Source organism: Euleptes europaea, chromosome 1 (genome assembly GCF_029931775.1).
Source record: "Euleptes europaea isolate rEulEur1 chromosome 1, rEulEur1.hap1, whole genome shotgun sequence".
In the NCBI taxonomy this organism is placed as follows: domain Eukaryota; kingdom Metazoa; phylum Chordata; class Lepidosauria; order Squamata; family Sphaerodactylidae; genus Euleptes; species Euleptes europaea.
In genome coordinates, this window is record NC_079312.1 from 159,337,272 (window position 1) to 159,361,209 (window position 23,938).

General features: G+C 41.7%; 1 protein-coding gene across 1 annotated transcript; it reads left to right on the forward strand.

Moving 5' to 3' along the window:
* The first annotated feature begins 244 nt into the window (after positions 1-244).
* On the forward strand, positions 245-22,221 carry PA2G4 (proliferation-associated 2G4). Its single transcript, XM_056846540.1, has 13 exons — positions 245-348; positions 4,102-4,230; positions 5,788-5,893; positions 7,037-7,106; positions 8,297-8,389; positions 10,674-10,737; positions 13,433-13,511; positions 13,732-13,810; positions 15,058-15,191; positions 15,796-15,890; positions 17,023-17,150; positions 20,462-20,515; positions 21,981-22,221. Exons 1-13 carry the CDS (start codon positions 261-263, stop codon positions 22,044-22,046), a joined length of 1,185 nt encoding a protein of 394 aa, XP_056702518.1. The 5' UTR covers positions 245-260; the 3' UTR covers positions 22,047-22,221.
* The last annotated feature ends 1,717 nt before the right edge of the window (positions 22,222-23,938 follow it).

Sequence of the window (23,938 nt, forward strand, 5' to 3'; positions counted from 1 at the left end):
TCACGCCACGACGAGCTCTCCGCGGCGCCTGACGGGAGTCGTAGTTCGCTGCGGGCTGAGGGAGGCTGACTCGCTCCCCCAGCGTGCCGCGCGCAAAGCCCGCGCGCTCGCTCGCTCGCTGTGTTCTCCAGCCTGTCGCGCCGTCGGTCTTCTCAGGGAGGAGGTGGCGGCAGGGGCAGCGGCGGAGCGGCGGCGGCGGCCCAGGCAGGCGGGCCAAGGGGGAGGGTTGGAGCGAGGCGGCGGCGCGGCTCGGTCTGACCATGTCGGGCGAAGACGAGGCGGCCGAGCTGACGATCGCGGAAGACGTGGTGGTGAACAAGTACAAGATGGGGGGAGAAATCGCCAACCGTGAGTGTGGCCCGGAACCTGGGGCCTGGGCGGGAGTGGGGGGGGGGGGGCGGCGGCGACGAGGCGACCTGTCAGGGCTTTATCCCGCCGTTGAGCAAGAGCCCTGTGAGGGCAGGTTGCCGGCGGCTGGGGGGTGGGGGAGGGGGGTGGCAGTAGGCTGACCGCTGGGGGGGGGCGGGGAGGTCTCGTGCAAGTTTCGGGGGGGGGGTCCGCCTCAGAAATCCAGCTTCGCCGGGGCGGCGGAGGTGGTTTAGGGTTGGGGAGCAAAAGGCATGGATGAAATATGACCCGGGCGAGCTGGGGGCGGGGAGAAACGGAGCCCTTCCCGGTCCTACCTGGGGGTTGAAGTGAGTTCGTGCCAGTCGCGGAGGGAAGAAACTCTACTTTCTTTCCCCGCCGCCTGCGCCAGTTTCTCGGCCACGGGGGGGAGGGGGGGGCTCCATTTCTCCCATAAGAGGGAGAGCAACCCCACGCATGGCGGACTTCTTTTCTCCTCCGCTCCCTCCCGCCAACGAGCTTACCCCCGAGGAAGAGTTTAAACGCTCATATTTTATTAACATTATCAGTAGCTTCCTGCCACGGATTTAGGGAGGGTGGGTTGGAGGAAGGGATTTAGTAGCAACTTGAGCTTACCCCTTCCTAGGCACGCTTCTTTTGTTTTTTAAACGCGTGTTCGCTCTGGTTATTATATTGGGGAGGGGGCAGTTGGTTTTTTGCAGGGTCCCCCCCCCCCACACACACACCCCGGGAATAGAGCCGTATTCCTCCGGGAACTAGTAAGGCACATGGTCTGCGAGTTGCCATGTGCTGCTGGCGCTCTCTCTCGTTCACTATCTTCCTACATCCTGGCTTCCTCCCAGGTTTCCCCTTTTGTTTAAGGCTGAATTCTTGCTACAAATCAGAACACACACATACTCCTCCCTGCACTGTAAGAAGTTGATTATTAGACATGCAGGGAAAAGAGGGAAAGGGTAATAGGAATCCTCTTTCACAGTTCAGCCTCTACTTGCCTGTGTTTGAGTGGTGTGCATGTATGTGTGTACGTGCTTTCCTTTTAGCAAACCAAAAGGAAAAAAAAAAAACCAGCCCTGTGTGTGTGTGTATATATATAGCACAGTTGACTTACAGGCTTGAGAAGTTACTAAGAGTGGGCAAACACACTCACTGGTTCGGTGAAAAAAAAAACCTTGGCTTGCAGTATCAGGTGACAAAAGCCTACATCAGGCTTAACAGTTTTCAATTTATTTTGACTTTACCAGCGGTGATGACTGGGAGCTTCACCAGAATGCATCTTGTTTAAAGATAAGCGGGCCTAGTGCCTTGCTTAAAATAACCCTTATTGGAGTTGGGTGATGTAATGGGAGACTTCAGAAATGAGAAATCCTAAGGTTGTTTTAGGGTTAAATTTTTAAACGAAACGAAAGTTTGGGATTTATCCCAGGATAGTTTACAGGTTTTGTATCATTTCTTCTCATGGTGAGAAGATGCAGGAAACTTAGGTGTCCATCCTGGCCTGACTATGAACTCACATAGTGAACTTGGAGCAAAACTGTGAAATGGGAATTAATTGCTATTTCCTTTTGTGCCAACTTCAGTGGAATTGTTAAAGTGATACCATTAGGAACTAATTAAGAACTAACAAAATATTTACATGGCCTTAATTTGGTATAATTTTGGTGAAGATCCAGGCGTTACTTTATCTGTAGCCCAGTTTGCATCTTGTTTGCTAAGTTAATGGAATCAGGTTTGCATACAACTGATAAAGTAACTTGGACGGGATATTTCTGAGAGGAGAAAATAATAATCTGGTATTTAAAAGTCAATACTACATCAAATGAATGTTACCTCATTCAACATAAGAACGTAAGAAAAGCCCTGCTGGATCAGACCAAGGCCCATCAAGTCCAGCAGTCTGTTCACACAGTGGCCAACCAGGTGCCTATAGGAAGCCCCCAAACAAGACAACTGCAGCAGCACCATCCTGCCTGTGTTCCACAGCACCTAAGATAATAGGCATGCTCCTCTGATCCTGGAGAGAATTGGTATGCATCATGACTAGTAGACATTCAACATTAACACCTGCCCATCAAAATTCAGCCCAGAGGAAAAGGTCTGAAAAACTCTGGCTTGGATGGCTTTCCAGACAAAGCACTTTCATAGTTGTAAGGAAGACACCTTAATTAGATGAAACAGAATCCTTGGTGTTTCAGTGTGCTTAATCTATGACCAGCATGAGACAGACAGTAGCAGCATTTATGTTTTTATCTTAAGTGAGATGATTGTTGTAGGAGTAGTGAAATACACACTTTATGGGGCTTATAGTAAGACAACCCCTTAGTTGTGCGTAAAAGTTTAAAGTTGTCATGAAACTTTCCTGAGTTTCGGAAGCGAGTTATGTGACTTTATGGAGGAGGAGTCAACTTTGTCACTGCGGGCTTAGAGTTAGACCTATGGTTCTCTGAATTGTTCACATGTTCAGAGTTTCAATTTTTAAAAAAATGAGTGTTGACATAGTATTTGACATTCAAGGATGTTCTAATGGATGGACTAGGATTTTTTAGATCTTGCTCCCCTTGTAGATAGATGCCATTTTGAAAAACTACTGTAACTTGCTCAGTGCCCATGGGATAAAGCAGTTTAAAGAGATATTTCAGGAATTAAAAAAAGTAATTGTTTCATAATCCCTAGATGAAACGGGTCAAAGTATCCCAATTTGACAGTCACCAGTTTACCTATAGGGTAAATGTACATTAAAGAAACAGTTGATCTGGGAATAGAGCCTGTCTTGAAACCAAGCCCCAACTATGCATTGACAGCTGGTTGATGGCCAAGTTCTGCTTATCTTTCTTGTTCAAATACTTTTGTAGACTTTATTATTTTACCTAGTGTTCCCAGCTTCAGTCTGTGTGGTTATTTCAACTTTAAACAAACTTAACAGTTTATAGAACAAAGAATGCATTTAATGTCTTCTGATTTCTCTAGCACCCTAATATTTGTTATTTGCCATAGCACATCCAAAAATAGATTTGTTGAGTTTCGTAAATTCAGAACATTCTTTTTCCTAAACTCTAGAATGGCACGAATACAAGTACAGTTTAAAAAGATAGTTAGCACAGTTTGTTAAACAACATTAAAATCAGTGGAAGGAACCCGAGTACTAATTTTGAAGAACTTCAGCCTAGAACTGCAGAAACAAACTCCAGATGTGGTAGCCTAGTTGACACTGATTAAACTGTGGTTCCAATGAACTTTAATCAAGATAAGTTTATTATATGTTATAATTTTCAAAATCAGTTATACTGGCTGATTGTTGTCTTCATTCTTCACCATGTTTACTCTAAAGTAAGTACCACTGATTTCATTAGGATGTGCTTTCCCATATGCATGCATAGCATCGCAGTCTTTCTGTTAATGCACATCTGTGGCCTTCAGATAGGAAGAAAACTTCAGCTACCATAGACTTGTTTATTGAATAGACTCTTCAGTATGTGTGAAGGGAAAGAGAGAATATTAGGCAGGTGGTTCATATTGCAGGAATCGCTTCAAGTCGATCTTCTTTCTTATGCCTGTAGTTGAAAACTAACTCAGTAAATCTGAGGTACAAGATTCTTAAAACTCAATTAATTTTGTTGTCCTGATAATGTTTATTAGTCACCAATATCAAATGCTTCTGTAACTGCATTTTCTATGCTTTATAAAGTATAATTTTATACAACTGTAAAGTGTACTAAAAATGTTTATGTTGAACCATAGGAGTCTTACGTACCGTGGTAGAAGCAGCAAAATCAGGAGTGTCTGTCCTCAGTTTATGCGAGAAAGGGGATGCCATGATCATGGAAGAGACCGGCAAAATCTTTAAGAAGGAGAAAGAGATGAAGAAAGGTAATTTACAGTTTTAAAACTTGAATTTTTAATATTTAGAGTACTTTACATAGCATTAATCATCACTATTATTTAGTTCTCATAATTGTACTTGGCACGGGCTCTTACTAGTTGTTTTAGTGTGCTATACTAGTTAGTTTGTATTCCAGACTGAGGTAACAACTTCCATTCATGCAGAGGGATTATATTTCAGAGAGCTCAAGGCATGTCATTTTGCCAAACTTGAGCTTTTATGCGAGTCTTGTCTTTAGAAGAAGAGTCACAGAAAACATTGCTTGTGATTCTTGGGGCTCATAGCATCTTGCAAACCTGGAAAAGGAAGACTGAGGTTGTGTTAGTTCTGTTCCCAATATCCCTGGTTTGATGCTGGGCATCAGATTGTGTTTTTTCCCCTTTGAAACATTGCATAATTTTTAAAAGTTAGATTGAAGCCCAGCCTAAGTCAAGTCTGCTTTATAATTTCAAAATAGAGTGTAAGTATAAAACAACTATGGCCTCAAACGTACTGTCTCTTGGAAGACACAAGGAAATTGGTATTCAGAGTCTTGTAGTGTGTTCTTTACTACTAAGTAGAAAACAGAAACGGAGTCCCAAGTATTCTTGGCTGTTGCCGGAACCTTGCATGAATGTAGCCTTGTCATCAATGATAGTTGGCTCATCTGGATCTGTATCAGTTTTTTGAAAAGAGTGCCACCTCATTTGGCATAACAATATACTGCTAAGTCCTAAAGCTTCACATTTTACAAAGTTCGTGGATTGATAGGATTACAGTCAAGGAGGCAGAGCTGTAGGAGGGTCAAAATTACTTTAAATGCTATGCTGGTTACAGAAGTAGTGAAATTCTTCTCTATACAATGCTGAGGGATTGAATTAAAGTTACATAAATTTCTCTAAAATATTCCCAAAGATATAAAACTTCATGGTGCACCATTGGTAGGCATGGTAGTTAAAGACTGGTAATGAATTCAATTACTGTAGCATATTTTACCAGTGCAAGTAGAGTTTCTAATGACTGCATACAGTTTTCTGGACACACAGCATTCTGTAGTTTCAAGTGATCAAGTTAATTTTGCCTTTTTATTAAAAGGCTGGGTGGGCTCCTTCAGCAGCATTGTGATTTCTTTTTAAATTATCTTTGAAAAGGCAGTGTATTGCTGTCTGGAAAAGTGGCTCATACTCCATTAGATGTTTCAAGTCACACCTTAGGTGACTCCTTCTAAGCACTGACCAAACCCATCTCATTTTAAACTGGGGAAGCTACTAAAGTTACAAGACAGGTCGGTGCAGCTGTAGTGGTTCTTGTACCACTCACAGTGTCAGCAGGAAAAAAAAAGATAGCAATCCAGACTGGTAGTTATGCTCTCTCCCATGTGCCCAACTGATCTAGTGTTAAAAGTACTTATGGGTTTTGGGGCCCCCAGCCTAAACTGGTGCTTTTGTAATAAGGGGAAAAGAGAATAGCTTTAGAAACCCATATTTTATTTGAAGTGAGTGTGGGTAAGTGTACAGGGCTTGTATAAATGTTATGACCTCACCACTGCTCCCTTTTTTGTATAGGTATTGCCTTCCCCACAAGTATATCGGTAAATAACTGTGTCTGTCACTTCTCCCCTTTGAAGAGTGACCAGGATTACATCCTCAAAGATGGTGACTTGGTCAAAATGTAAGCATCTAAGTTCCCTTTCTTGGGCTATCTCTTGGCTTGCTAAATTTGCTTGCAGCTGTGTACTCTAAACTGTCTTACTGTAAGAGTGTGGAGAGCTTTATATAGTGCAGTCTGTGAGGCATCAGGGTTCTTATTAGTGCCAAGAATGGGAGCCCTCACTTTAAAAAAGTTCTAAGTTGCTGAAATAAATTTGGATTGGTAATCACAAACATTTGAATTAATGGAAATAAGGTAGCAGTCAAAAACCACAAATTCATTCTGTTGCACTTTTTATTTCTAATATGTGAAACAAAATCTTGAGAGTTGACAGTGTTCCTTCACAAAATTTTTAATCAGCAGGACACCCCAGAGAGCCACCTAATCCTTCCCTGCGGACTTTGAGAGAAAACTGTGAAGTTACTTTATTTAACCAGAATTTAGATTTGAATTTGAACTACTGTTATACATCTGTTACCAAGCGCTTTTAATTGTTTGTCTTCTCCCTCTCCCTTGTCTAGGAATTGTTTTGGTATTTGGTTTTATTGATTTTAATTGTTTTATCTTACTATTTTTGATATACTGGTTTTATATAAACGCTCCTTTGAGTGCTTCAGCAGGGAGGTGCGTTATCAAATGAAATAACAAATAAAGAAAATATTAGTAGCATATGAAACTAAAATGTGGCATCTAACTGTAGCTCTCCAACTCATATTTTTGTTGTGGTCCTTATTGGTGAATAAGTGGCTGTTTTCTGCAGCCACGGAAGGTGGTGCAGTTAGGAGTAGGTGTGTCAAGATGTGCCTTACACAGCACAGGGAGGAGCACCTCCAGCAGTAGCCCTGCATGCGGCATTCCCAAAATCCTTTGAACAGCTAGGAGTCACATTGTTTGCACAGGGGTCGTTTTTTCCTCCCATATGCTATGGATTTTTCTTAGTAAATAATACAAAACTGCCCCAGTTGCCAAGTAGAGATTGTCCCTTAGCTTTCATATCACAAATTTTGCTTGGGCACAGCCTATAAAGTGGATTTATAGGGTTGGCTAGTTGCAGTCAAGTGGCTTGTAAGCAAAGCATTTTAAAAATGAGGTGTTAAACAGACTTTCTTGTTCCTGTACAAGGCTTAAACCTGGTTTTCCTTTTTTTTTTGCATTGCATTGCAGTGACCTAGGAGTTCATGTTGATGGCTTCATAGCAAACGTAGCACATAGTTTTGTCATCGATGCTTCGAAGGTAAACCTGTGTATCTCTTTGAAAATAAATCACATGCATACGCTGCTTTCAAGTTAGGGCTGGGCCCATAAACGGTGTTCATGTAATCTGCATGCTTGAATAGAACCAGTAAGAATGACTCTTGGCAGCACAAATCACAGTGAGTAATTGCTGAGGGAGCTGTGTAAGAAACATTGAAGTCTTAAACAACTACCTTAAAAAAAGATATACAAATCTTTTAAAACTACTTAATGCAGGAACGGAGTTTGGATATTTTATTAAATGCCTGAGATACTGGCTCTTGTGCGTTTGAATCATTTAAATATTTTTGAAAAATATCACATATTTATTGGTAAATGTGAGCAAACAACATGTTCTAAATCAAACTTCTGTCAAGCTGCTGTGAATAAGTTAACACTCTTCTGGGCACTTAAATAATGACTCCCAGTTTGGATTTGCCAAATTCTCGGATCCATTTAAGGTTGTTTTCTGCAGAAGAGTTCTTGTATGTTACTTAGGGCTGAGGATGTTTTTCCTGGATACATTTTCCATTTCCATATCAGCAAATGACTGCATTTATTGATATTAACAGCCATAATATTGCCAAGAATGGTAGATAGCCCTACCAATCAGTCACTTCAGTGGATTCTCTCCATTAATGTATAAGTGGCATGCCCATTAAATTTGTCCAAAGTTGTCAAGTAAGCAAAATTTAAGAATAATTCTAGGTATTGTTTTTGTGGATGTACTCAGGTGGTATCTGGGAGCTGATTTTGTTTTTTGAGTCTGCCCAGTATCTTGCACAATCTGGGGCTGATAAATGACAGAATGGATTGCTATTTCTCCTACTTGGCTACTGGGCTTCAACAACCATGGCTGGTGCTAATTGAGCACTTAGGACAAAAGAATGGCCCATGGCTGTTGGAATGTCTTTTATATCCCCTTTCAGTTAAAAGTAAGGCCAAACACTTGATGTATAATCCAGCCAGAATTAAGTCCTTTTAAGTCCCGTTGACTTCAGAAGAAAAGGCTTGAAAACTAGCTAAACCATTTCATTGAAATCCATGGCACAAGATGATTTAGCTCATTGTGGCCTTGTTGTTCTGGACTCTGTCCCAAATTGGTCAATGCAGAGGCTTTTTAGGACATTTTTCCCCCTCCTAACTGTGAATGCATAGATATTAATGGCTAATTTCCTCCCAATCTTTCAGGAAACTCCAGTGACAGGTCGCAAAGCTGATGTCATCAAAGCCGCTCACCTCTGTGCTGAAGCTGCTTTGCGCTTGGTCAAGCCTGGAAACCAGGTGAGAGTGGATGGCTAGTCTTTACATGTATATTTTTTCATCAGGTTGCTGGAGGTAGGCAAGAACCATGAGCATCTTGTTCTGAATGTAGAAACATACATATTTTTGCTCTGTGAGGAGCAATTAAATTATGTGGGGAATCTGTGGGTGGCTGGACTAAGAAAGCACTCTGGGGTGAGTGCAGCCTTCCATTGGAGTTTTCTGCTATGACTTTTATTGTATAAAAGGCTTTAGTTACCCAAGCAGTAATGGAACCTTGCTTGTGGAAAGATGGTAGCTGTTGAGAGCACAGCACTGCCATTAAATTTAGTTTGTTTCTTCAAGAGTAGTGTAAAAAAGCGGAAGACCCACAAGACCTTTCATTTCCCTCTCCCCCATTATTGCCTGTTTCTGTGGCTTAAAAGCCCTACTAGCCTCTCCCCTTTTTTGCTTCCTTCTATCCTTCCCACCCACCAGGCAGCCTACCTTTATCTGCCCATCCTCTGTCTTCAGCTTTCCCTCCTTCCTTTACCCTGACAGCCTCTACCTGGGAAAATTGTGGCCGACTTGCGTGGTGCTGGCTGACAGTCTGATCCCAATTGCATGGTGGGTACTTGGGGGGGGGTCACTATCCTCTGTGTACCCCTCACACATTTTTTCTCTCTTCCTAGCAAACCTCATATACTCACCTTTCCCTGCTTCTTTCCTTCTCACTAGCCTACCTTTTATTTGCCCCCATCTTCAGCTCTATTTGTTACTTATTATATTTATACTCCGCCTTTCTCCGCAATGTGGGCCCAAAGTAGCTTAGATCATTCTCTTCATTTTGTCTTCACAACAGCCTTGTGGGGTGGGTTAGACTGAGTGTGTTTGTGTCCCAAGGCCACCCAGCAAGTTTCAATAGTATAGTGGGGATTTGAACCTGAGTCTCCCAGATCCTAGTCTGAAACTAACCACTACCATTCTGGCTCTTTTGTGGTGGCTACTGTTGAACAATAGTGAGCTGCTGGGCCTGCTTGAGTCATGAAGCTCCTATAGTATCAATTCATCAGGTGGTTGCTGCCAGGCCTGGCTCCAATGATTATTTCCCCAAAGGCCAAAACAGTCAAAGAAAGGGCCTTGCCCCTTCCTTTTATTGACAGAAACCAAGGCTTGAAGGTTGCCAGTACTAATGTGGTTGCTTTGCAAGATCCACAGAGCACAGATGTTTCTTACGGTTACAGGTGCTGCTTCTATTATGTGTGTGTGTGTGGGTGTTAACCCCCCAGTGTTTTTTTTTCTTTTAAAGATTTCACATTTCTCTGTGAACTTGATGCTTTTCTCAGGTTTGTAGAAAGATGTTGAAAATTAGTTATCTTGATCACTGGCAACTAAGCACGTATTCCCTCCTGGAATTTTAACACTAGCCACAAGTTCTGCTTTCACACATTTGATAAATCCAGCCTTGTTCCCTAATTTATTCTAATATGAGACAGCATTTTTAATAGCTGCTGTGTGAAAAGTGGAATTTCTGTGTTTACTGTCTCTTTCTGCCATTGATTTCATTAATCTGCACCTCACTTGTCAAGCTTATATAAAAATTTCACATGAAGCTGCCTCATAGTGAATCAAACCATTGGTCCATCAAGGTCAGTATTGTCTACTCAGACTGGCAGCACCTCTCCAGGTTCATTCACATCACCTTCTACAAGGTCGTTCTACCTAGAGATACCAAGGATTGAACCTGGGATTTTCTGCATGCCAAGCAGATGGTCTGCCATTGAAGCTGCGGCCTCTCTTGAATTTCAGTGGCAATTGATTTCTGTCTAGTCTTCTGCTGCTCCATATGAAAAGAGAGGAAGAAGAGTTGGGTTTTATACTCCAATTTTCTCTACCTTTAAGGAGCCTCAAACCGGCTTACAATCGCCTTCCCTTCCTCTCTCCACAACAGGCACCTTGTGAGGTAGGTGAGGCTGAGAGAGTTCAGAGAGAACTATGACTAGCCCAAGGTCACCCAGAAGGATTCATATGTTGGAGTGGGGAATCAAACCCAGTTCACCAGATTAGAGTCCACCACTCTTAATCACTGTGCCATGCTATGCTATCTCCTAGAGCTATTTCCTATGTTGCTTTTCATTACGTATTAGAGTACATGTAATAAAGAATAACTTTTTGTTGCAGCCTTAATATTTATTGTTGGGGAGGGGAAGAATACATGACTATTTTGGTTCTCCATAATAACTGATATGAAATCCATTAAAATAGTGTTTGTTTTCACTGTAGAATATGCTCAAGTTAAATACCTGCATTTTGTCCCTTTCAACAGAACTCACAAGTGACAGATGCCTGGAACAAGATAGCTCATTCATTTAACTGCACACCAATTGAAGGTAGGGTTTGGCTGACTGAAGAATGAAGTGACACCAAGCAGAAATAGAAGAGCGTTAATCATAAGCAGTGATCCTTGACCTATGCAGCTTGAATTATTGGAAGTGTTAACTGAGATTGACAGCTTATTAACTTTAGATGCCCAAACTGTTTTTGGTGTGCTTTACATCCTTTTTCCAGCTCATCCCCTTTTGAGTTCTTATGATGCTTTTTTTTTATCATAGCACAAAATGTCTTTGCTTGGAACCTGCCCATCCGGATAGCAGGGTAAATGGTTCAATATGGGGATCCCAGTTTGGATTTGGAGATATTTATAAAATGCTTTGCTAACCTTTGCTAGAAGCTGCAATAGATAAGGCATAGTGGTACAGTGAATCCTTTTCCTTCCTAGCTGTGGCTCTGAAGAGCAGTAAGTTACCTTGTGGATCAGTTCAACTGAACAAGCCCAAGGAGGAGATGTGTGTTGAAAAGGGATCATGGGAATGTATCTTGGCATCCATTCTGTAGTGGTGATGTCAACGTAAAAGAAATATGCTCCTTCAGTGATGTGAATGTCTCACTATAATGTGCTTAGCCTCCAGTCAAACTGTCATATGTAAGTTCATTAGAAACCCTGTCAGCTCACTGCAAAGAATTGGTTTCAAGGCTAAGCTATTGTACCAGCGTGATGCTTTCTTAGACTTGATGTTTTCCTTTCTGTAGAAAGGAACAGTACAGTGAAGAGGTGGCTGCTTATGCTGTCGAGGGAATCTAAGCAGCTAGTGTTTTGGAAACATACAAGTGCCATAGTCATCCCATCTCTGGCAGCAGAATAAGAGCTCAGTTTATAAGACTAAACAGGGCTCTTTTCTTTCTGCATCAGACTTTTTTTTTTTTTGCTGCATGAGTAGTTGCCCTCTTTTAAGTAGAGAGGTATTGATTTCTCACTCCTGGTTTGTGATTTGGAGGGCAGATGAGAAATGGCTTTTCTGGGGTTGTATCTTAAAATGGAAACCTGCCGCAGAGCAGAAGGGATGTTCGACAGTGCGCAGAACTAGACTGTATCTTGGAGGGTGGTATGGGAAGGAGAGTAGATAGCTGGGGAAACTGGCTCCAATCAAGTTGAGTGTCTCTAGTGTCATTCAAGAACATCTTGTGTCGTGACACTGATTGCGAGGCATCCTTGAACAGAACTGTTAGACTCTGAATCTGAGACTCGGTTAGATTTTAAGAAAGGTCCCTTCAGTTTTAAATCTGATTCGCTGCTTTCAGGCCCTTTTTCTACTAGTCATTTTCTGAATCTTGGGGAATTCCAAACAACTGTTAATTGCAATCCATTCATATCTCTGAGGAAATATATGCGGCTCCTACAGGCCTGTCAACAGTGGGAGTGGGAGAATGGCTGCATTATGTTCTCTGCTGCTTCTCCTCTCCTTGGATTAAGAGGCATGCAGTGGAGTTGGGGGTTAGCCTCTTAAACTATTCCTCTGCTACACAGCTTTTTTTTGTGAATGAGATTCTCAGAGCTGATTCACACATTACATTTTTAGATGCATATATAAGGTTTTTTTAATGCTGTGATTGAGCAAAGAGTCATTAAACTGTGGCAGGCCCTGAAAGTGGATTGCAAGGAAAGGAGGGAGAGGGTGAGCTGAGATAGGAGGCTCTGGGAAGCTTGATGACAAATTTGGGTTTGCCTCTGCGTAAGTCTTAATGGCCCTGAAATACAGCCTGTTGTTCAGTCGTAATGCTGTATATTTATAAATATTATGCATGAAAAAAATAAAAAACTTGTTCAGTTGAGGAGGGGGAAAGTTGCACTTTACAAAGTGAATCCTGAAATGTACAATAAGTTTAGAAGTGGGTCCCATGTCAAAAAGGTTAAATGCCACTAAATTATGGCATGTATCGGAGCTTACCTGAAACTGCCTATCAAGCATACATTCAGTAGCTAATCCACAGTGCCCTGTATTATGTGCGTAGGCCCTTAATGTGAACTGCTGGAGAATTACAGAGCGATCCTAAGCACCCTTCTGAGTCCACTGACTTCAATGCATTTAGATGATTATAATTCTGCTTAGGACTGCACTGTAGATCCCTTATGTGATTTTGCTAAGTTCAGCAAGGAGTGGGGGAAAAGGTAGAAGGGGTGAAGACACCAAGCACACACAAAAGAAAGAAAGGATTGAAGGAAGGAAAGGAGTAAGAAATGAGGCTTCAGATAACAAAACAGTGATGAGAGTGCAGGGGCTGGTGTTAATGCAGAAATTGACGAGAGTACTACTGAGTGCAAAACAAAAGAGGTTAATAGAGCCACCTAAAAAGTACTGAGTTTTAAAAAATGACACCGCACACTCCCAAAGTTCATATGGTAATATTTCTGTTCGGAGTTAATAAAAATGTAGAATTTGGCCTTCAGAAGGATTTGAATTGCATTCTAGGCCACTGCGAAGTCTAAATAAGACCCTGAAGTTCTTTAAGGTGCTCAATTGTTGTAATATCCCCCTTCCCCTCATTATTCAAATAGTCTTGATGCTGTGATTTCTTTCTGCTTATGGTTGAACCATTTGGCAATGGACAAAGGTGTTTTTTTTAAAAAAAAAATTAAATGTTTTTAGTGTTTTTCTTTTACAAACTACAAAATCGTGGAATGTCAGCAACACATCACTCTTTCGCCTTTTGTGGGGCAAGTGCTAATAGATGTCTTTATCTTGGCAGGGATGCTGTCACACCAGCTAAAGCAACATGTGATAGATGGCGAGAAGACCATCATCCAGAACCCCTCAGACCAGCAAAGGTATGTGTCTCTTGTTTGGCATTGCTGCCAGGCTGAATAGAGAGAAGTAAGAATGATATGCAGTTTTGTGTTCCTGACATGGTATGATGGGGGCAAAAATCTGTTACAAAGGTGAAATGGAAGCCATGAGTCTGAATTAGCTAGCTTCATGTAGGCTCCCATACAGCTTCCCGGTAGACGTGGATTTCTGCTTCATTTCTCTGTACTTGTTCCTGTCTAGGAAGGACCATGAAAAAGCAGAGTTTGAGGTCCATGAAGTTTATGCCATCGATGTTCTCATCAGCACTGGGGAAGGAAAAGTAAGTGCGCTTTCTTTGTAGTGGTTCTGTAAACATGCGGCTTGCAAGGTGTGCGATCTCATCTGAACCCACGGTGGGCACGTTACCTTCCTGAGGTCACTTTTTGTGATGACTTGGATAAACCACTTTTGTTCTGAGAGACTACAAAGCCAAAATGATTTTGTAGCTGATTGAGTGCCAAAACTTTCTGGTGAGGGGTAGTGAACTTCCCCCTGTTGCTGCATGACCTCCATTTGTGTGAGAACCTTGAAATGGTGGTAAATGGCTTGTAGTTAAGTTAATGCAGCTGCAAAAAAAGACTTTCTCCCAATTCAGTCTAGGCTGTAAGATGGCCTCTTACCTTGATGTGGCTGATCTGGCCACCTGGAGCCATGCCATGGTGACATCCAGATTAGACTACTTCAGTGCACTGTGCATTGGTCTCCCCTCAAAATCAGTTTGGAAACTCCCAGTTGGTGCAGAATGCCACAACTTGGCTATTTTCAGAAGCTAGGAGGAGCATGCGTATTACTCCCCATTCTACAGTCACTTCACTGGCTGCTCATCAGTTGCCTGGCTCAGTTCAAGGTTTTGGCTGTCACATACAAAGCCCTTCATAGTCTTGGACCCCCCTCGTATCTGCAAGACCACCTTTCCTCCTACGCACCGTCACAACAGCTTTGCTCATCTCAGCAAGGTCTTCTGCTGGTGCAGACCTGCAAATGGGCAAAATCCATTCCATTTCCATTTATTTACTAGCTCCTTTGACCAAAGGTCTTGAGCTTAACCATAAATGGGCAAAATCGATAACTGCCCATACACATGCCTTCTACGCTGTAGTCCCCACCTTGTGGGATGGCCTGCCTGAGGGGGTCAGGAAGTCTCCCACTCTCCTGGCTTACCTCAAACTATACAAAACTGAATTATTCAAGAGAGCTTTTCTATGCAGGCAATGAAGTTGCACTGTACTAAATGATTCACAAAGTTACTTAGATAAATTATTAGGGACTGTGGTCTATACTACTGTGTTTAGCTTACTGAAAACTAGGATCCTACTATGTATTTTTGTATAATTTAATGTGTCATGTTAAGACTTGTGCTTTGCTTCAGTTCTGCTTTTAGATTTCTGATTGGTTCTACATCCCTAATGTTGTTTATTGAATACCCCATCATCTTGACTCACTCTGTGTAATCTACCTTGAGTTCAAAGGAGAAAGGAGGACTATAAATGACGCAAGTAAATAAAATAAATAATTGTATGTCTTTAGGCCAAAGATGCTGGGCAGAGAACCACAATTTACAAAAGGGACCCTTCCAAGCAGTATGGCTTGAAAATGAAAACTTCCCGTGCCTTTTTCAGCGAGGTGGAGAGACGATTTGATGCTATGCCATTCACTCTCAGGTATTCTCCCCTTTTCTTCTAATTTAGTTGCTCTCTGAGCTCTTATACACTTGTTGGTAGGACTGTTTACTTAATGCGTTCTTACCATTGCAGTGTTGTGTGTGTTTTAAGGGAAAGGGGATGTTTCAGATAGCCTGGCTGTTCTTAGCTTAAACCTTAAACTATGACCCTTCATTATAAGTAATAAGCAGTTCTGCATATACTATGAGTTGAGCAAGTCACAGTTTTGTGCCAAGTTGATAAATAGTACATATTATGCATACCCACTTATTGGTTATTTTGTATAATTCTAGGTGGGTGGGGCCTGAACAAACCTTATTCCTCGACCACTGGAAATTGTATCCATCGATCCTTTTGACGTTGTACACATTCAAGCCACATTTCCAGTCATGAGAAAGAGAAAAAACTGAGATGGCCAGGAAGCTGGGGGCTGAGGGTTGTGCCACAACCTATGCCATGTTTTCTGCACCTGCACAAAATATGCACACCTGTGATAAGACTCTTCCACTCTTACATTGTAATGGGCTAGTGAGCTACTTGACGACATTGAAAAGCCTAGATTGTATAATGTCTGGTTCTGAATCTCTTGTTGTGTTCCATGCAGGGCATTTGAAGATGAAAAGAAGGCCAGGATGGGGGTAGTAGAATGCGCCAAACATGAGCTGCTCCAGCCTTTTAATGTCCTCTATGAGAAGGAAGGTAAGCCCCTGTGACTGAACATCAGAGCAGTGTCTAGCTCCAGGAACTAGTTTCTGAGTGCTATTTTGCCATTAGAGGGAAGCATTAATACATGAAAACACTTTCTAATTGGCTCATTATATTCTTTGGTTACAGGAGCTCTTAACTGATTGAATTTCAGAACAGAATGTGTCCTAATAATAATAATTAACCCAATATTTTGATCCTGCTTTTTAAGTACAAAATAATGTACATTCTTTTTTTTAAAAAATCCAGTCGTGATATACATAATTGCTGTGCATGTTTGTCTTTATATTTTAAGTGAACGTACAAATGCCTGCACAAAATACTATATTGCATGCATATACAACATAATAGTTAGCTGTGCAGCTGAGAACTCAGTGGTCCAGTAGCTAGTGGTGAGAGTATCTTTGAATGTAGCAGGCACAGCGTGAGATGGGCTCATCTCTGATCCCACACTTGGAAGCAGCAAGACTAGGCACTGTGGTGTAATGGTTAGAAGCAGCAAGACTAGGCATTGTGGTATAATGGTTAGAGTGTTTGACTAGGATCTGGGAGACCCAGGTTCAAATCCCCACTCTGCCATGGAAGCTTGCTGGGTGATCTTGGGCCAGTTGCACACACCAGCCTACTTCACAGGGTTGTTGTGAGGATAAAATGGAGCTGAGGTGAAAGATGTAAGCCACTTTGTGTCCCTTTTGGGGAGAAAGGTGGGATATAAGTGTAGTAAATAAAACTCTGGAGTTCCTCTGAAGCTTAGTGCAGTGTCAGAGAAGGAGAGCGTGCAGTTCAGCTGACAGTGGCAGGCTTGATGGCTACCAGCCAGCTTTAATTTGCAGTGATGCAGGAGAACATGTGTAGCTTACTTCTCATTGGATGCGAGCCTGTGCAGTTATGCTACCTCAAAACATTTAGATGGGCTGAAACAAGATAAAGAAGGATAGCAGCGTCTTCATCACTTGAAAAGCTGAGGTGCAGGGCATGCTCCTGTATCTGGGTGTTCCCTCTTGGAGCAGACATGTCAGAAGCAAAGCAGTTTTACTTTGTGTGCTGTTTCTTTTCATGAGTGTGTTTGCCCATGTCTCTCTATATCAGTTTGCCTAATATGTTTATGTGGTGCTGATCATTCCAGGAGAGTTTGTTGCCCAGTTTAAGTTTACGGTGCTTTTAATGCCCAATGGTCCCATGAGGCTAACCAGTGGCCCTTTTGAGCCCGAACTCTACAAATCCGAATTTGAGGTGCAAGATGCAGACCTGAAGGTCAGTGTGATGAGAACTTTTATGCATCCTTTCCCCATTATTAAAATGCAATTAAAATAGTTTCTTCCCATGGTTGTTTGTCTTCTAAGCCTGTGGAAGCAGATCAGAAAGAGCCATGCCATGTTTTGGGCCCAAGATATGTTCTAAAGTGTTTGGAGGTTGGCCCCTATAGAAGCAGGAAAATATTATTGAAAACAGGGTTCTGCTAGGAAAAACACTGAGTGTACAAATAGCTCCATGTATAACATTGGATGGGCAAAGGAATTGATGTAGCTGTATTCCTGTTGTTTGGCTCAGTCAATAGATGCTGGGGGAAGGCCTGGCCTCTGGCAAACGCATGCATACACCTCTCACATTGAGAACAGCTTTCTATTTTTTTTAAAAAAAAACTCGCTTGAAGTAACTTAATCAGACTATGTCAAGTTCAAGCTGTTTGCTGTTCCTTCCTGTAGCAAAAATCTTAACCTACAGAGGTAGCGAAGATTTTTCTTCAGCTGAAAATTGTAATGACCTGTAAGAACAATCTGAATTAATTTAAAGAAGTAGTTCTGAAATCAAGCCAACAGTAATTTTAAAGGCATTATGTGTACATTCTGGTAGTAGCAGCATTTATCTCTGTCAGGCAAGTAATTCCTAGAGGTGTCTAATGCAGTCCCACCATTGTGTTCTGCACTGGCACAGATGGCAACTCAGTGTACTAACCCAAGAATTTACCCCGGCGAGGGGTACTATCCCCCTGGGCATGCTTCAAGGGACAGGACAGCAGTTCTTTTCTGACTGATGGTTCTAAAGCTATTAGATGGTCAAGCAGAACACAATGGTCCATTGTGGACCGGCCTTCTCTAAAACCGCCCTGTTCTTCTATTAGAAGATTTGTTTCTTCCAACCAGAGACTTAACTTCCAAAAAAGATGCCTTGCATAGAGTTTACCAACCGTGCTAAGGACGCTGATTGGCCTGTAATTTTGGGGGTTCGTTGATTGGCCCTTTTTTGTGTAATGGCACTACTACTGCAATCTCCCAACCTTTAGGAAGTCTTCCTGATCTATCAGTGTGGGTGAAAAGTTTGGCTAGTATCGGAGTCCACCACTCCTCATTATTTTTAATTAGATCTGGGGGAATCAGGTCGTAGCCCGGTGCTTTCCCTGGTTTTAAAGTGCCTATAAGTTTTTCAATTTCTGAAGCTGAAACCGGTGGCCATTCCGTTAGTTGGCTGGCATAGTTGGGTCTATCCTTAATGATGTCTCAGGGTCTATGGAAAAATATAGTGATTTATAATGCGATTCCCAGATTTCATGTGGGATTGCAGTATAGGGGGTATGATGGTTCTAAAAATTTTTTCTTAGTTTGCTCTTCTTTAGCCTTCAGGAGTTTCCTTTCTTATCCTTCATTCTCCTCCCTGTTCTTAAAATTGTGTTCTTCTTTATAATTAGCTACTAATACTTCAACCTCCCCCCCAGTCTTTGGGGCAAAAGGAAAATATCCCAGTTTTAGCAAGTGCTGCAATTGCCGAGGAGAAACTGCCAATCTTCAGCGGCCACATCCTCTGTGTTTTAGGGGAAAGCCATGAAGCTGATTCCTGCTCCCACTGTGTTAAATTCACCAGGCAGTCTTGAAGAAATTGCTTTTTCAGGCTTATGGCCCTGCTTCAGAATCCGTCTTTGTTAACCTTGAGAATGGCTGAACCAACCTCATTGATGAACCTTCTATGGCATTTTTCAGATAGTGAAATAGAAGGCATTATTTTGTTCTCATGCCCATATCATTAACCCCACAAAGATTCAGCAGATCATTGATAGAAGTAACTTACAGTCTCCACTCTAGCTTAAAGGAAGATAGAGGATCATTCTGCAGTTACATTGAGACATATGGGTACAATTCTCTCTTTGGTACCAACGGATCTCACCCATTTAGATGTTACGTTACCCTCTTATTCGTGGCATGATAATGGCATTGGTGCCAATGTGATGATTGCAAAGCTAGATTCCAGCGCTCTGTCTTGAAGTCCGGATTGCCTTGTCAGTTCTGCCAGGACATGTAGTACAGTTTACCTACCCTTTATCTTCTCTCTCTACCACACCACACTCTGTGGAAAGAGTCCCAGTCTGGGCTCCCTCTTTTCTATCCCCTGATTTACCACCAGCAGCTGTGTTACCACCACTAATGTCATGTTAGACACAGCCAGCAACTCCTGCATGTTGCATCCAATTATCCATCTATCTACTTGAGCATCAGATCGATCAAAGACTTTGTTTCCTTGATTTTTCTTACTCTGATCTGCTGAGAGAGCTTTTGCCAGATCATGTTGCGGGTGACTTAAGACCCTCCATCACAGTCCTGTTACGTTGGAGCTGACAGTGTGGAGGAACCATCCATAGTGCAGCAAAATGAAAACACTTATGTGCTTCAGTTGCTCAGTAACACTTTCCCCAACACAATCCTTGTGTCAGAGGTGTTGACATACATTCTTCACCTGCAATTCAGTGTCTCTTCTCCTCAGACCAGCTATCTGCAGTTTCTGCCTTCCACATTCAAGTTAACAGGTTCTCATAGTTTCCCAGCTTCATGGTCAGAGGGGCTCATACAATTGCATCCTCCAGTTCAACATACACCCGTCCCTTTGTGGGGTATTTAACTGGTTCTCTGGTTGCAGGATATTGTGCTACCAGTTTTCTTCCCTTGCCCCCAAGACGATGGACAATGAACCGTTAATTCAAATGTGTGATAAGCCCTGTATTTTCTTTTACACCGTACCAAGAATTTCTGATGCTATAATGGTTTTAGAAAGGGTTCCAAAGTGCCTACTGAGATACCATCCGGAGGGATCCCATAGCATAATTTCTGCCTCACTCTACCAGAACACTTTCTGCATTGTCCTTTCTGCATTGTTCTCCTTTTTCAGAGGTATGCCTCTGATTGAGGTGGGTCAGCTTGCTGATCAACCATAGGCGGGACTGCAGAGATCACAAAGAAAAACTGGTTGCAGATCCTATGTATGATTGCACAGATGGCCACTCAAAGAGCATAAGTTATAAGTAAGCAACCTTTTGGGTTTTTAGGTTATGCAGTTTTATAACTGGGTTGTGGACAGCACTGTACAGAAACTGTGAGGTTCCCCTGTCAAGTTATTTTCTACAAATAGGTGAAAATTGAAGTAGCTGGCTCTAAAAATCCATAACTCAGCTCTGTGTGAGGCCAAGTGTAATTCCCAGTATGCGCCAAGCATCTAGGACAGGCTGTGTTTTTTAATAGCTGGCAGTCAAACTGCATTCTAGGTATGTCTTAGTTCTTGATGTTTTTCTTCTCTTTCAGGCACTCTTACAGAGCTCAGCAAGCCGTAAGGCCCAGAAAAAGAAGAAAAAGAAGGTAATTTGGATGTGGGGTGTGAGGCAATCACGCATGTCTTTTGAAGTCAGAACCTAAATTATTATTATTCATGCCTTCAGTCTCCCTAAACAGGATGTGATTTTTGGATATGGGCTTTAAAGCATTATGAATGTGCTATAGAATCCTTAATTGATCCAAATAGCTTCTAGAACAAGATCATTTAATGCGTAGGATAGATGAATGCTGTCGCTTGATATGTTGTTAGTGGGCCAAATGGAGAAGATGTAACACTTTTAGATTTTGGAGTCTTGCTCCAAAATAACTACCTCACGATTTTGGGTGGAGTTATCAGGTAGCCGGCTCAAGGTTGACTCAGCCTTCCATCCTTCCGAGGTCGGTGAAATGAGTACCCAGCTTGCTGGGGGTAAAGGGAAGATGACTGGGGAAGGCACTGGCAAACCACCCCACAAACAAAGTCTGCCTTGGAAATGTCAGGATGTGATGTCACCCCATGGGTCAGGAATGACCCGGTGCTTGCATAGGGGACCTTTACCTTTATATCCAGGTGAAACTTTTAACAGATGCTGATCTGCAAGGAAAAATCCAATTGAACTTTCTGATCCTGGAGTAGGATGCCATTAGGATGCCTTTTTCTGAAACTATTAATAGCTTAACAGTTTTTTTGAGTTGGGGCTAAAAAGGGTCTGCCTTTCAGAAAATCAGGCTGTTGGTATAGTATACCACCTGCCATGTTTTAAATTATTTTATATAGCAGTCATGTCATGATTTTTAAGGTAGTTGATCTTCCACTTTTCAGAAGCAACTAAAACCAATCAATAAACTAGCAGAGCTGGCATACTTAAATTTCACCTGAATTCTGACCTCCTTCTCCAATGGGTGGGACTTGTTCAAATCACTGATTTCTAGTTTAGCTTGTTATTTATTAGGGTATTGTCAACCTTAGTCCCCCCCCAAGATCAAATATCATGTCACATTTTAACTTTGAACAAATGTTATTTGTACTCCATGAATTCCAGATACCGGATTTTCTTTTTAACATGTATGTGACAATAGCATTTGCTTATTTTTTTTCAAGAGTCTCCCATTTATCTGTTTTATGTCACCAGAGAAGGATAGTCTTCGGTTGTCCTCTTTCACTGCTTAAAATGTATTTTTTTAAGAAACTACCTCATGATTTTTTTTTTTTAAGAAACTACCTCATGATTTTGGGTGGTTATCCAGGTGAAACTTTTAACAGATGCTGATCTGCAAAGGCTAGCAGGCATAAAAGGAAAAATCCAGTTTAACTTTCTGATCCTGGAGTAGGTTTAGGATGCCATGAGATAATGTCCTATTTTTGAAACTATTAATAGCTCAACAGTTTTTTTGAGCTGGGGCTAAACAGGGTCAGATGTTCCACAAGTTATACTTTTACCTACGTGCTAAAGTGTTTAACCAGTTTCAGACACCTAAGTAAGTTTACTGACTTCCTTTATTTCTGTAGGCCTCTAAGAATGCTGAGAACGCCACAACAGGAGAAACAGCAGAAGAGAATGAAACTGGTGACTGACTCGGACTTCCTTTGCCTAGCACCTGATACTTTCTCTCACATGCCCCTACCCAAAAACAAGAGAAACAAATATCCCTTAATGGTTGTTTGTCTCATAGGACCAAATGACAAACAGCCTGGACTTCCCACAGAGTGCACCCAGCTGTGACTGACTTAGCCACTGAGGGAGGAGTCTCTTGGCCACTTCAGAATACTTTTAAAAGTATGACATAATAAAATCAGGAGTAAAAACTAGTCTATATCCAATCTTTCTAACATTTGATACTAGTGCTCATTAGAGGTGAATGAATGCAGTTTTGGGCAAGAGTGAGCTTTCCTCTGGCTCTTTCACGTCCCCTTCTTCTTCTTCTTCTGTTTTTTTTTGTACAAGTACTTTGTACTTTGATTCATCTGAAAAAATCTTTAGACACCTTTCTCCACAACTTTTTAAACTGGTAAAAATCCATCTTGGGTTTAGAATTGTATTACTGGCAGTTAGTATAACTTGCACGCCTCCTTTCTATTTTGAACTTCAGTCATTTTTCCCAGCTTAAAATCTTTGGAAATTCTCCCTTGCCCCCCCCCCCACTTGTTTTTAACCCTCATTTGTGTTTATAACGTTGGCACAAAATTGCTATATGCTCATTCTTTCTGTTAGGCAGTCTCACTTTGTGTCTACTGACGTTTTCATTTCTTTTTAATCCATTTGTGTGGCTTGCTGGCTTTTGGTTATCATCCTAGTGCAAATGATGTGGTGCTTTCCTTGGAAAACCCTTCCCAAGACCCAAAGGCAATAAAACTGATACCAACAAGAGCCTACCAGCTCTTGGTTGAAGCTTCCTGAAAATCACAAGGGAGCTGATCCTTTGCTTTCACTTGTCCTGCATGCACTTGCTTTCCAAGTAATGAAACGTCGCTGCCCTAACGTTGTATAAAGTAGGATTTTTTAGAGGAATTCCCTCTATACAGCTTTTCTACATGAATGAATGCAGTGCTACAGAAGTGGTTGGACCTGGAATAGACTCCATTTGTGGGAATCTCTTTTCTATAGTATGTCTTTTTAAATTGTCCAGCTGAATTGTATATGATTGTGTGGGTTTTTTTCTATCTTATTCCAAATCAGGTCCTGTAAAGGCACTTATTGTAGCCGAATGGAAAGATGTATGCCTGTAAAGCTGCCCTATATGGAGGTGGAGCGCCTGTGTGCTCTGGCAGGCCAAATCCTTGTTGACCAATATATCTGGAGTGAAATATTATAAAACAAAACAAAAAACATATAGTTACTACCAAAGTTTAAAGCCACTGAAAGAAAGTAAAAAAGAATCTTTTTTCTGAACTACTTTTCCATCACTCTTTGTAAACTTTCTATTTTAATTTCTAATTTCTCTTGTTCTTTTGTAAGGGTTGCTTTCAGTGCTGAGTTTGGGAGGTAAAATGGGGAATGTGTTGAGCAGAGTGAATCGCATGGGAATGGCGAGCATGGAGGATCATGCACAAGACCTGCAATTAACTGCCAAGTTTAGTTTGAAATGGCTCCCCACTTGTTAACCATGAAAACGTAAGAGAAAGGGGGAGGGTGGGGGAGAGATAAGGATACCTTGTTCCTGACAAGGAACATTTTAGCATTTATAAGTAATACATTTTCTTATTGCCCTTCCGTAAAGGGAAGGCTGAGTTCAGCCACCTTAACCAGTTTATAAACCACTAAGAATTGCTGGAGGTTTATTTAATTTTGTATCTTTATTTGGAATTTTAAGGCAATTGTATCTCTTGGTTAAAAAAAATGGCAGTTGGAAATTTTGGAACAAAATTCCCACAAACTGTTCTGTAATTTGATTTTTTTTCCAAATAAAATTGATTAGTGACATCTCTGGACAGATGAATGGGTCTGCTGTGTTGAGGGGTGGAGGGAT

Bases quoted from the DNA above. Each gene is read 5' to 3' on its own strand.
- PA2G4 (XM_056846540.1), top strand. From the start codon at position 261: ATGTCGGGCGAAGACGAGGCGGCCGAGCTGACGATCGCGGAAGACGTG. The intron at 7,107-8,296 runs GTAAACCTGTGT...CCAATCTTTCAG, and splicing joins TTGTCATCGATGCTTCGAAG to GAAACTCCAGTGACAGGTCG. The intron at 13,512-13,731 runs GTATGTGTCTCT...GTTCCTGTCTAG, and splicing joins AACCCCTCAGACCAGCAAAG to GAAGGACCATGAAAAAGCAG.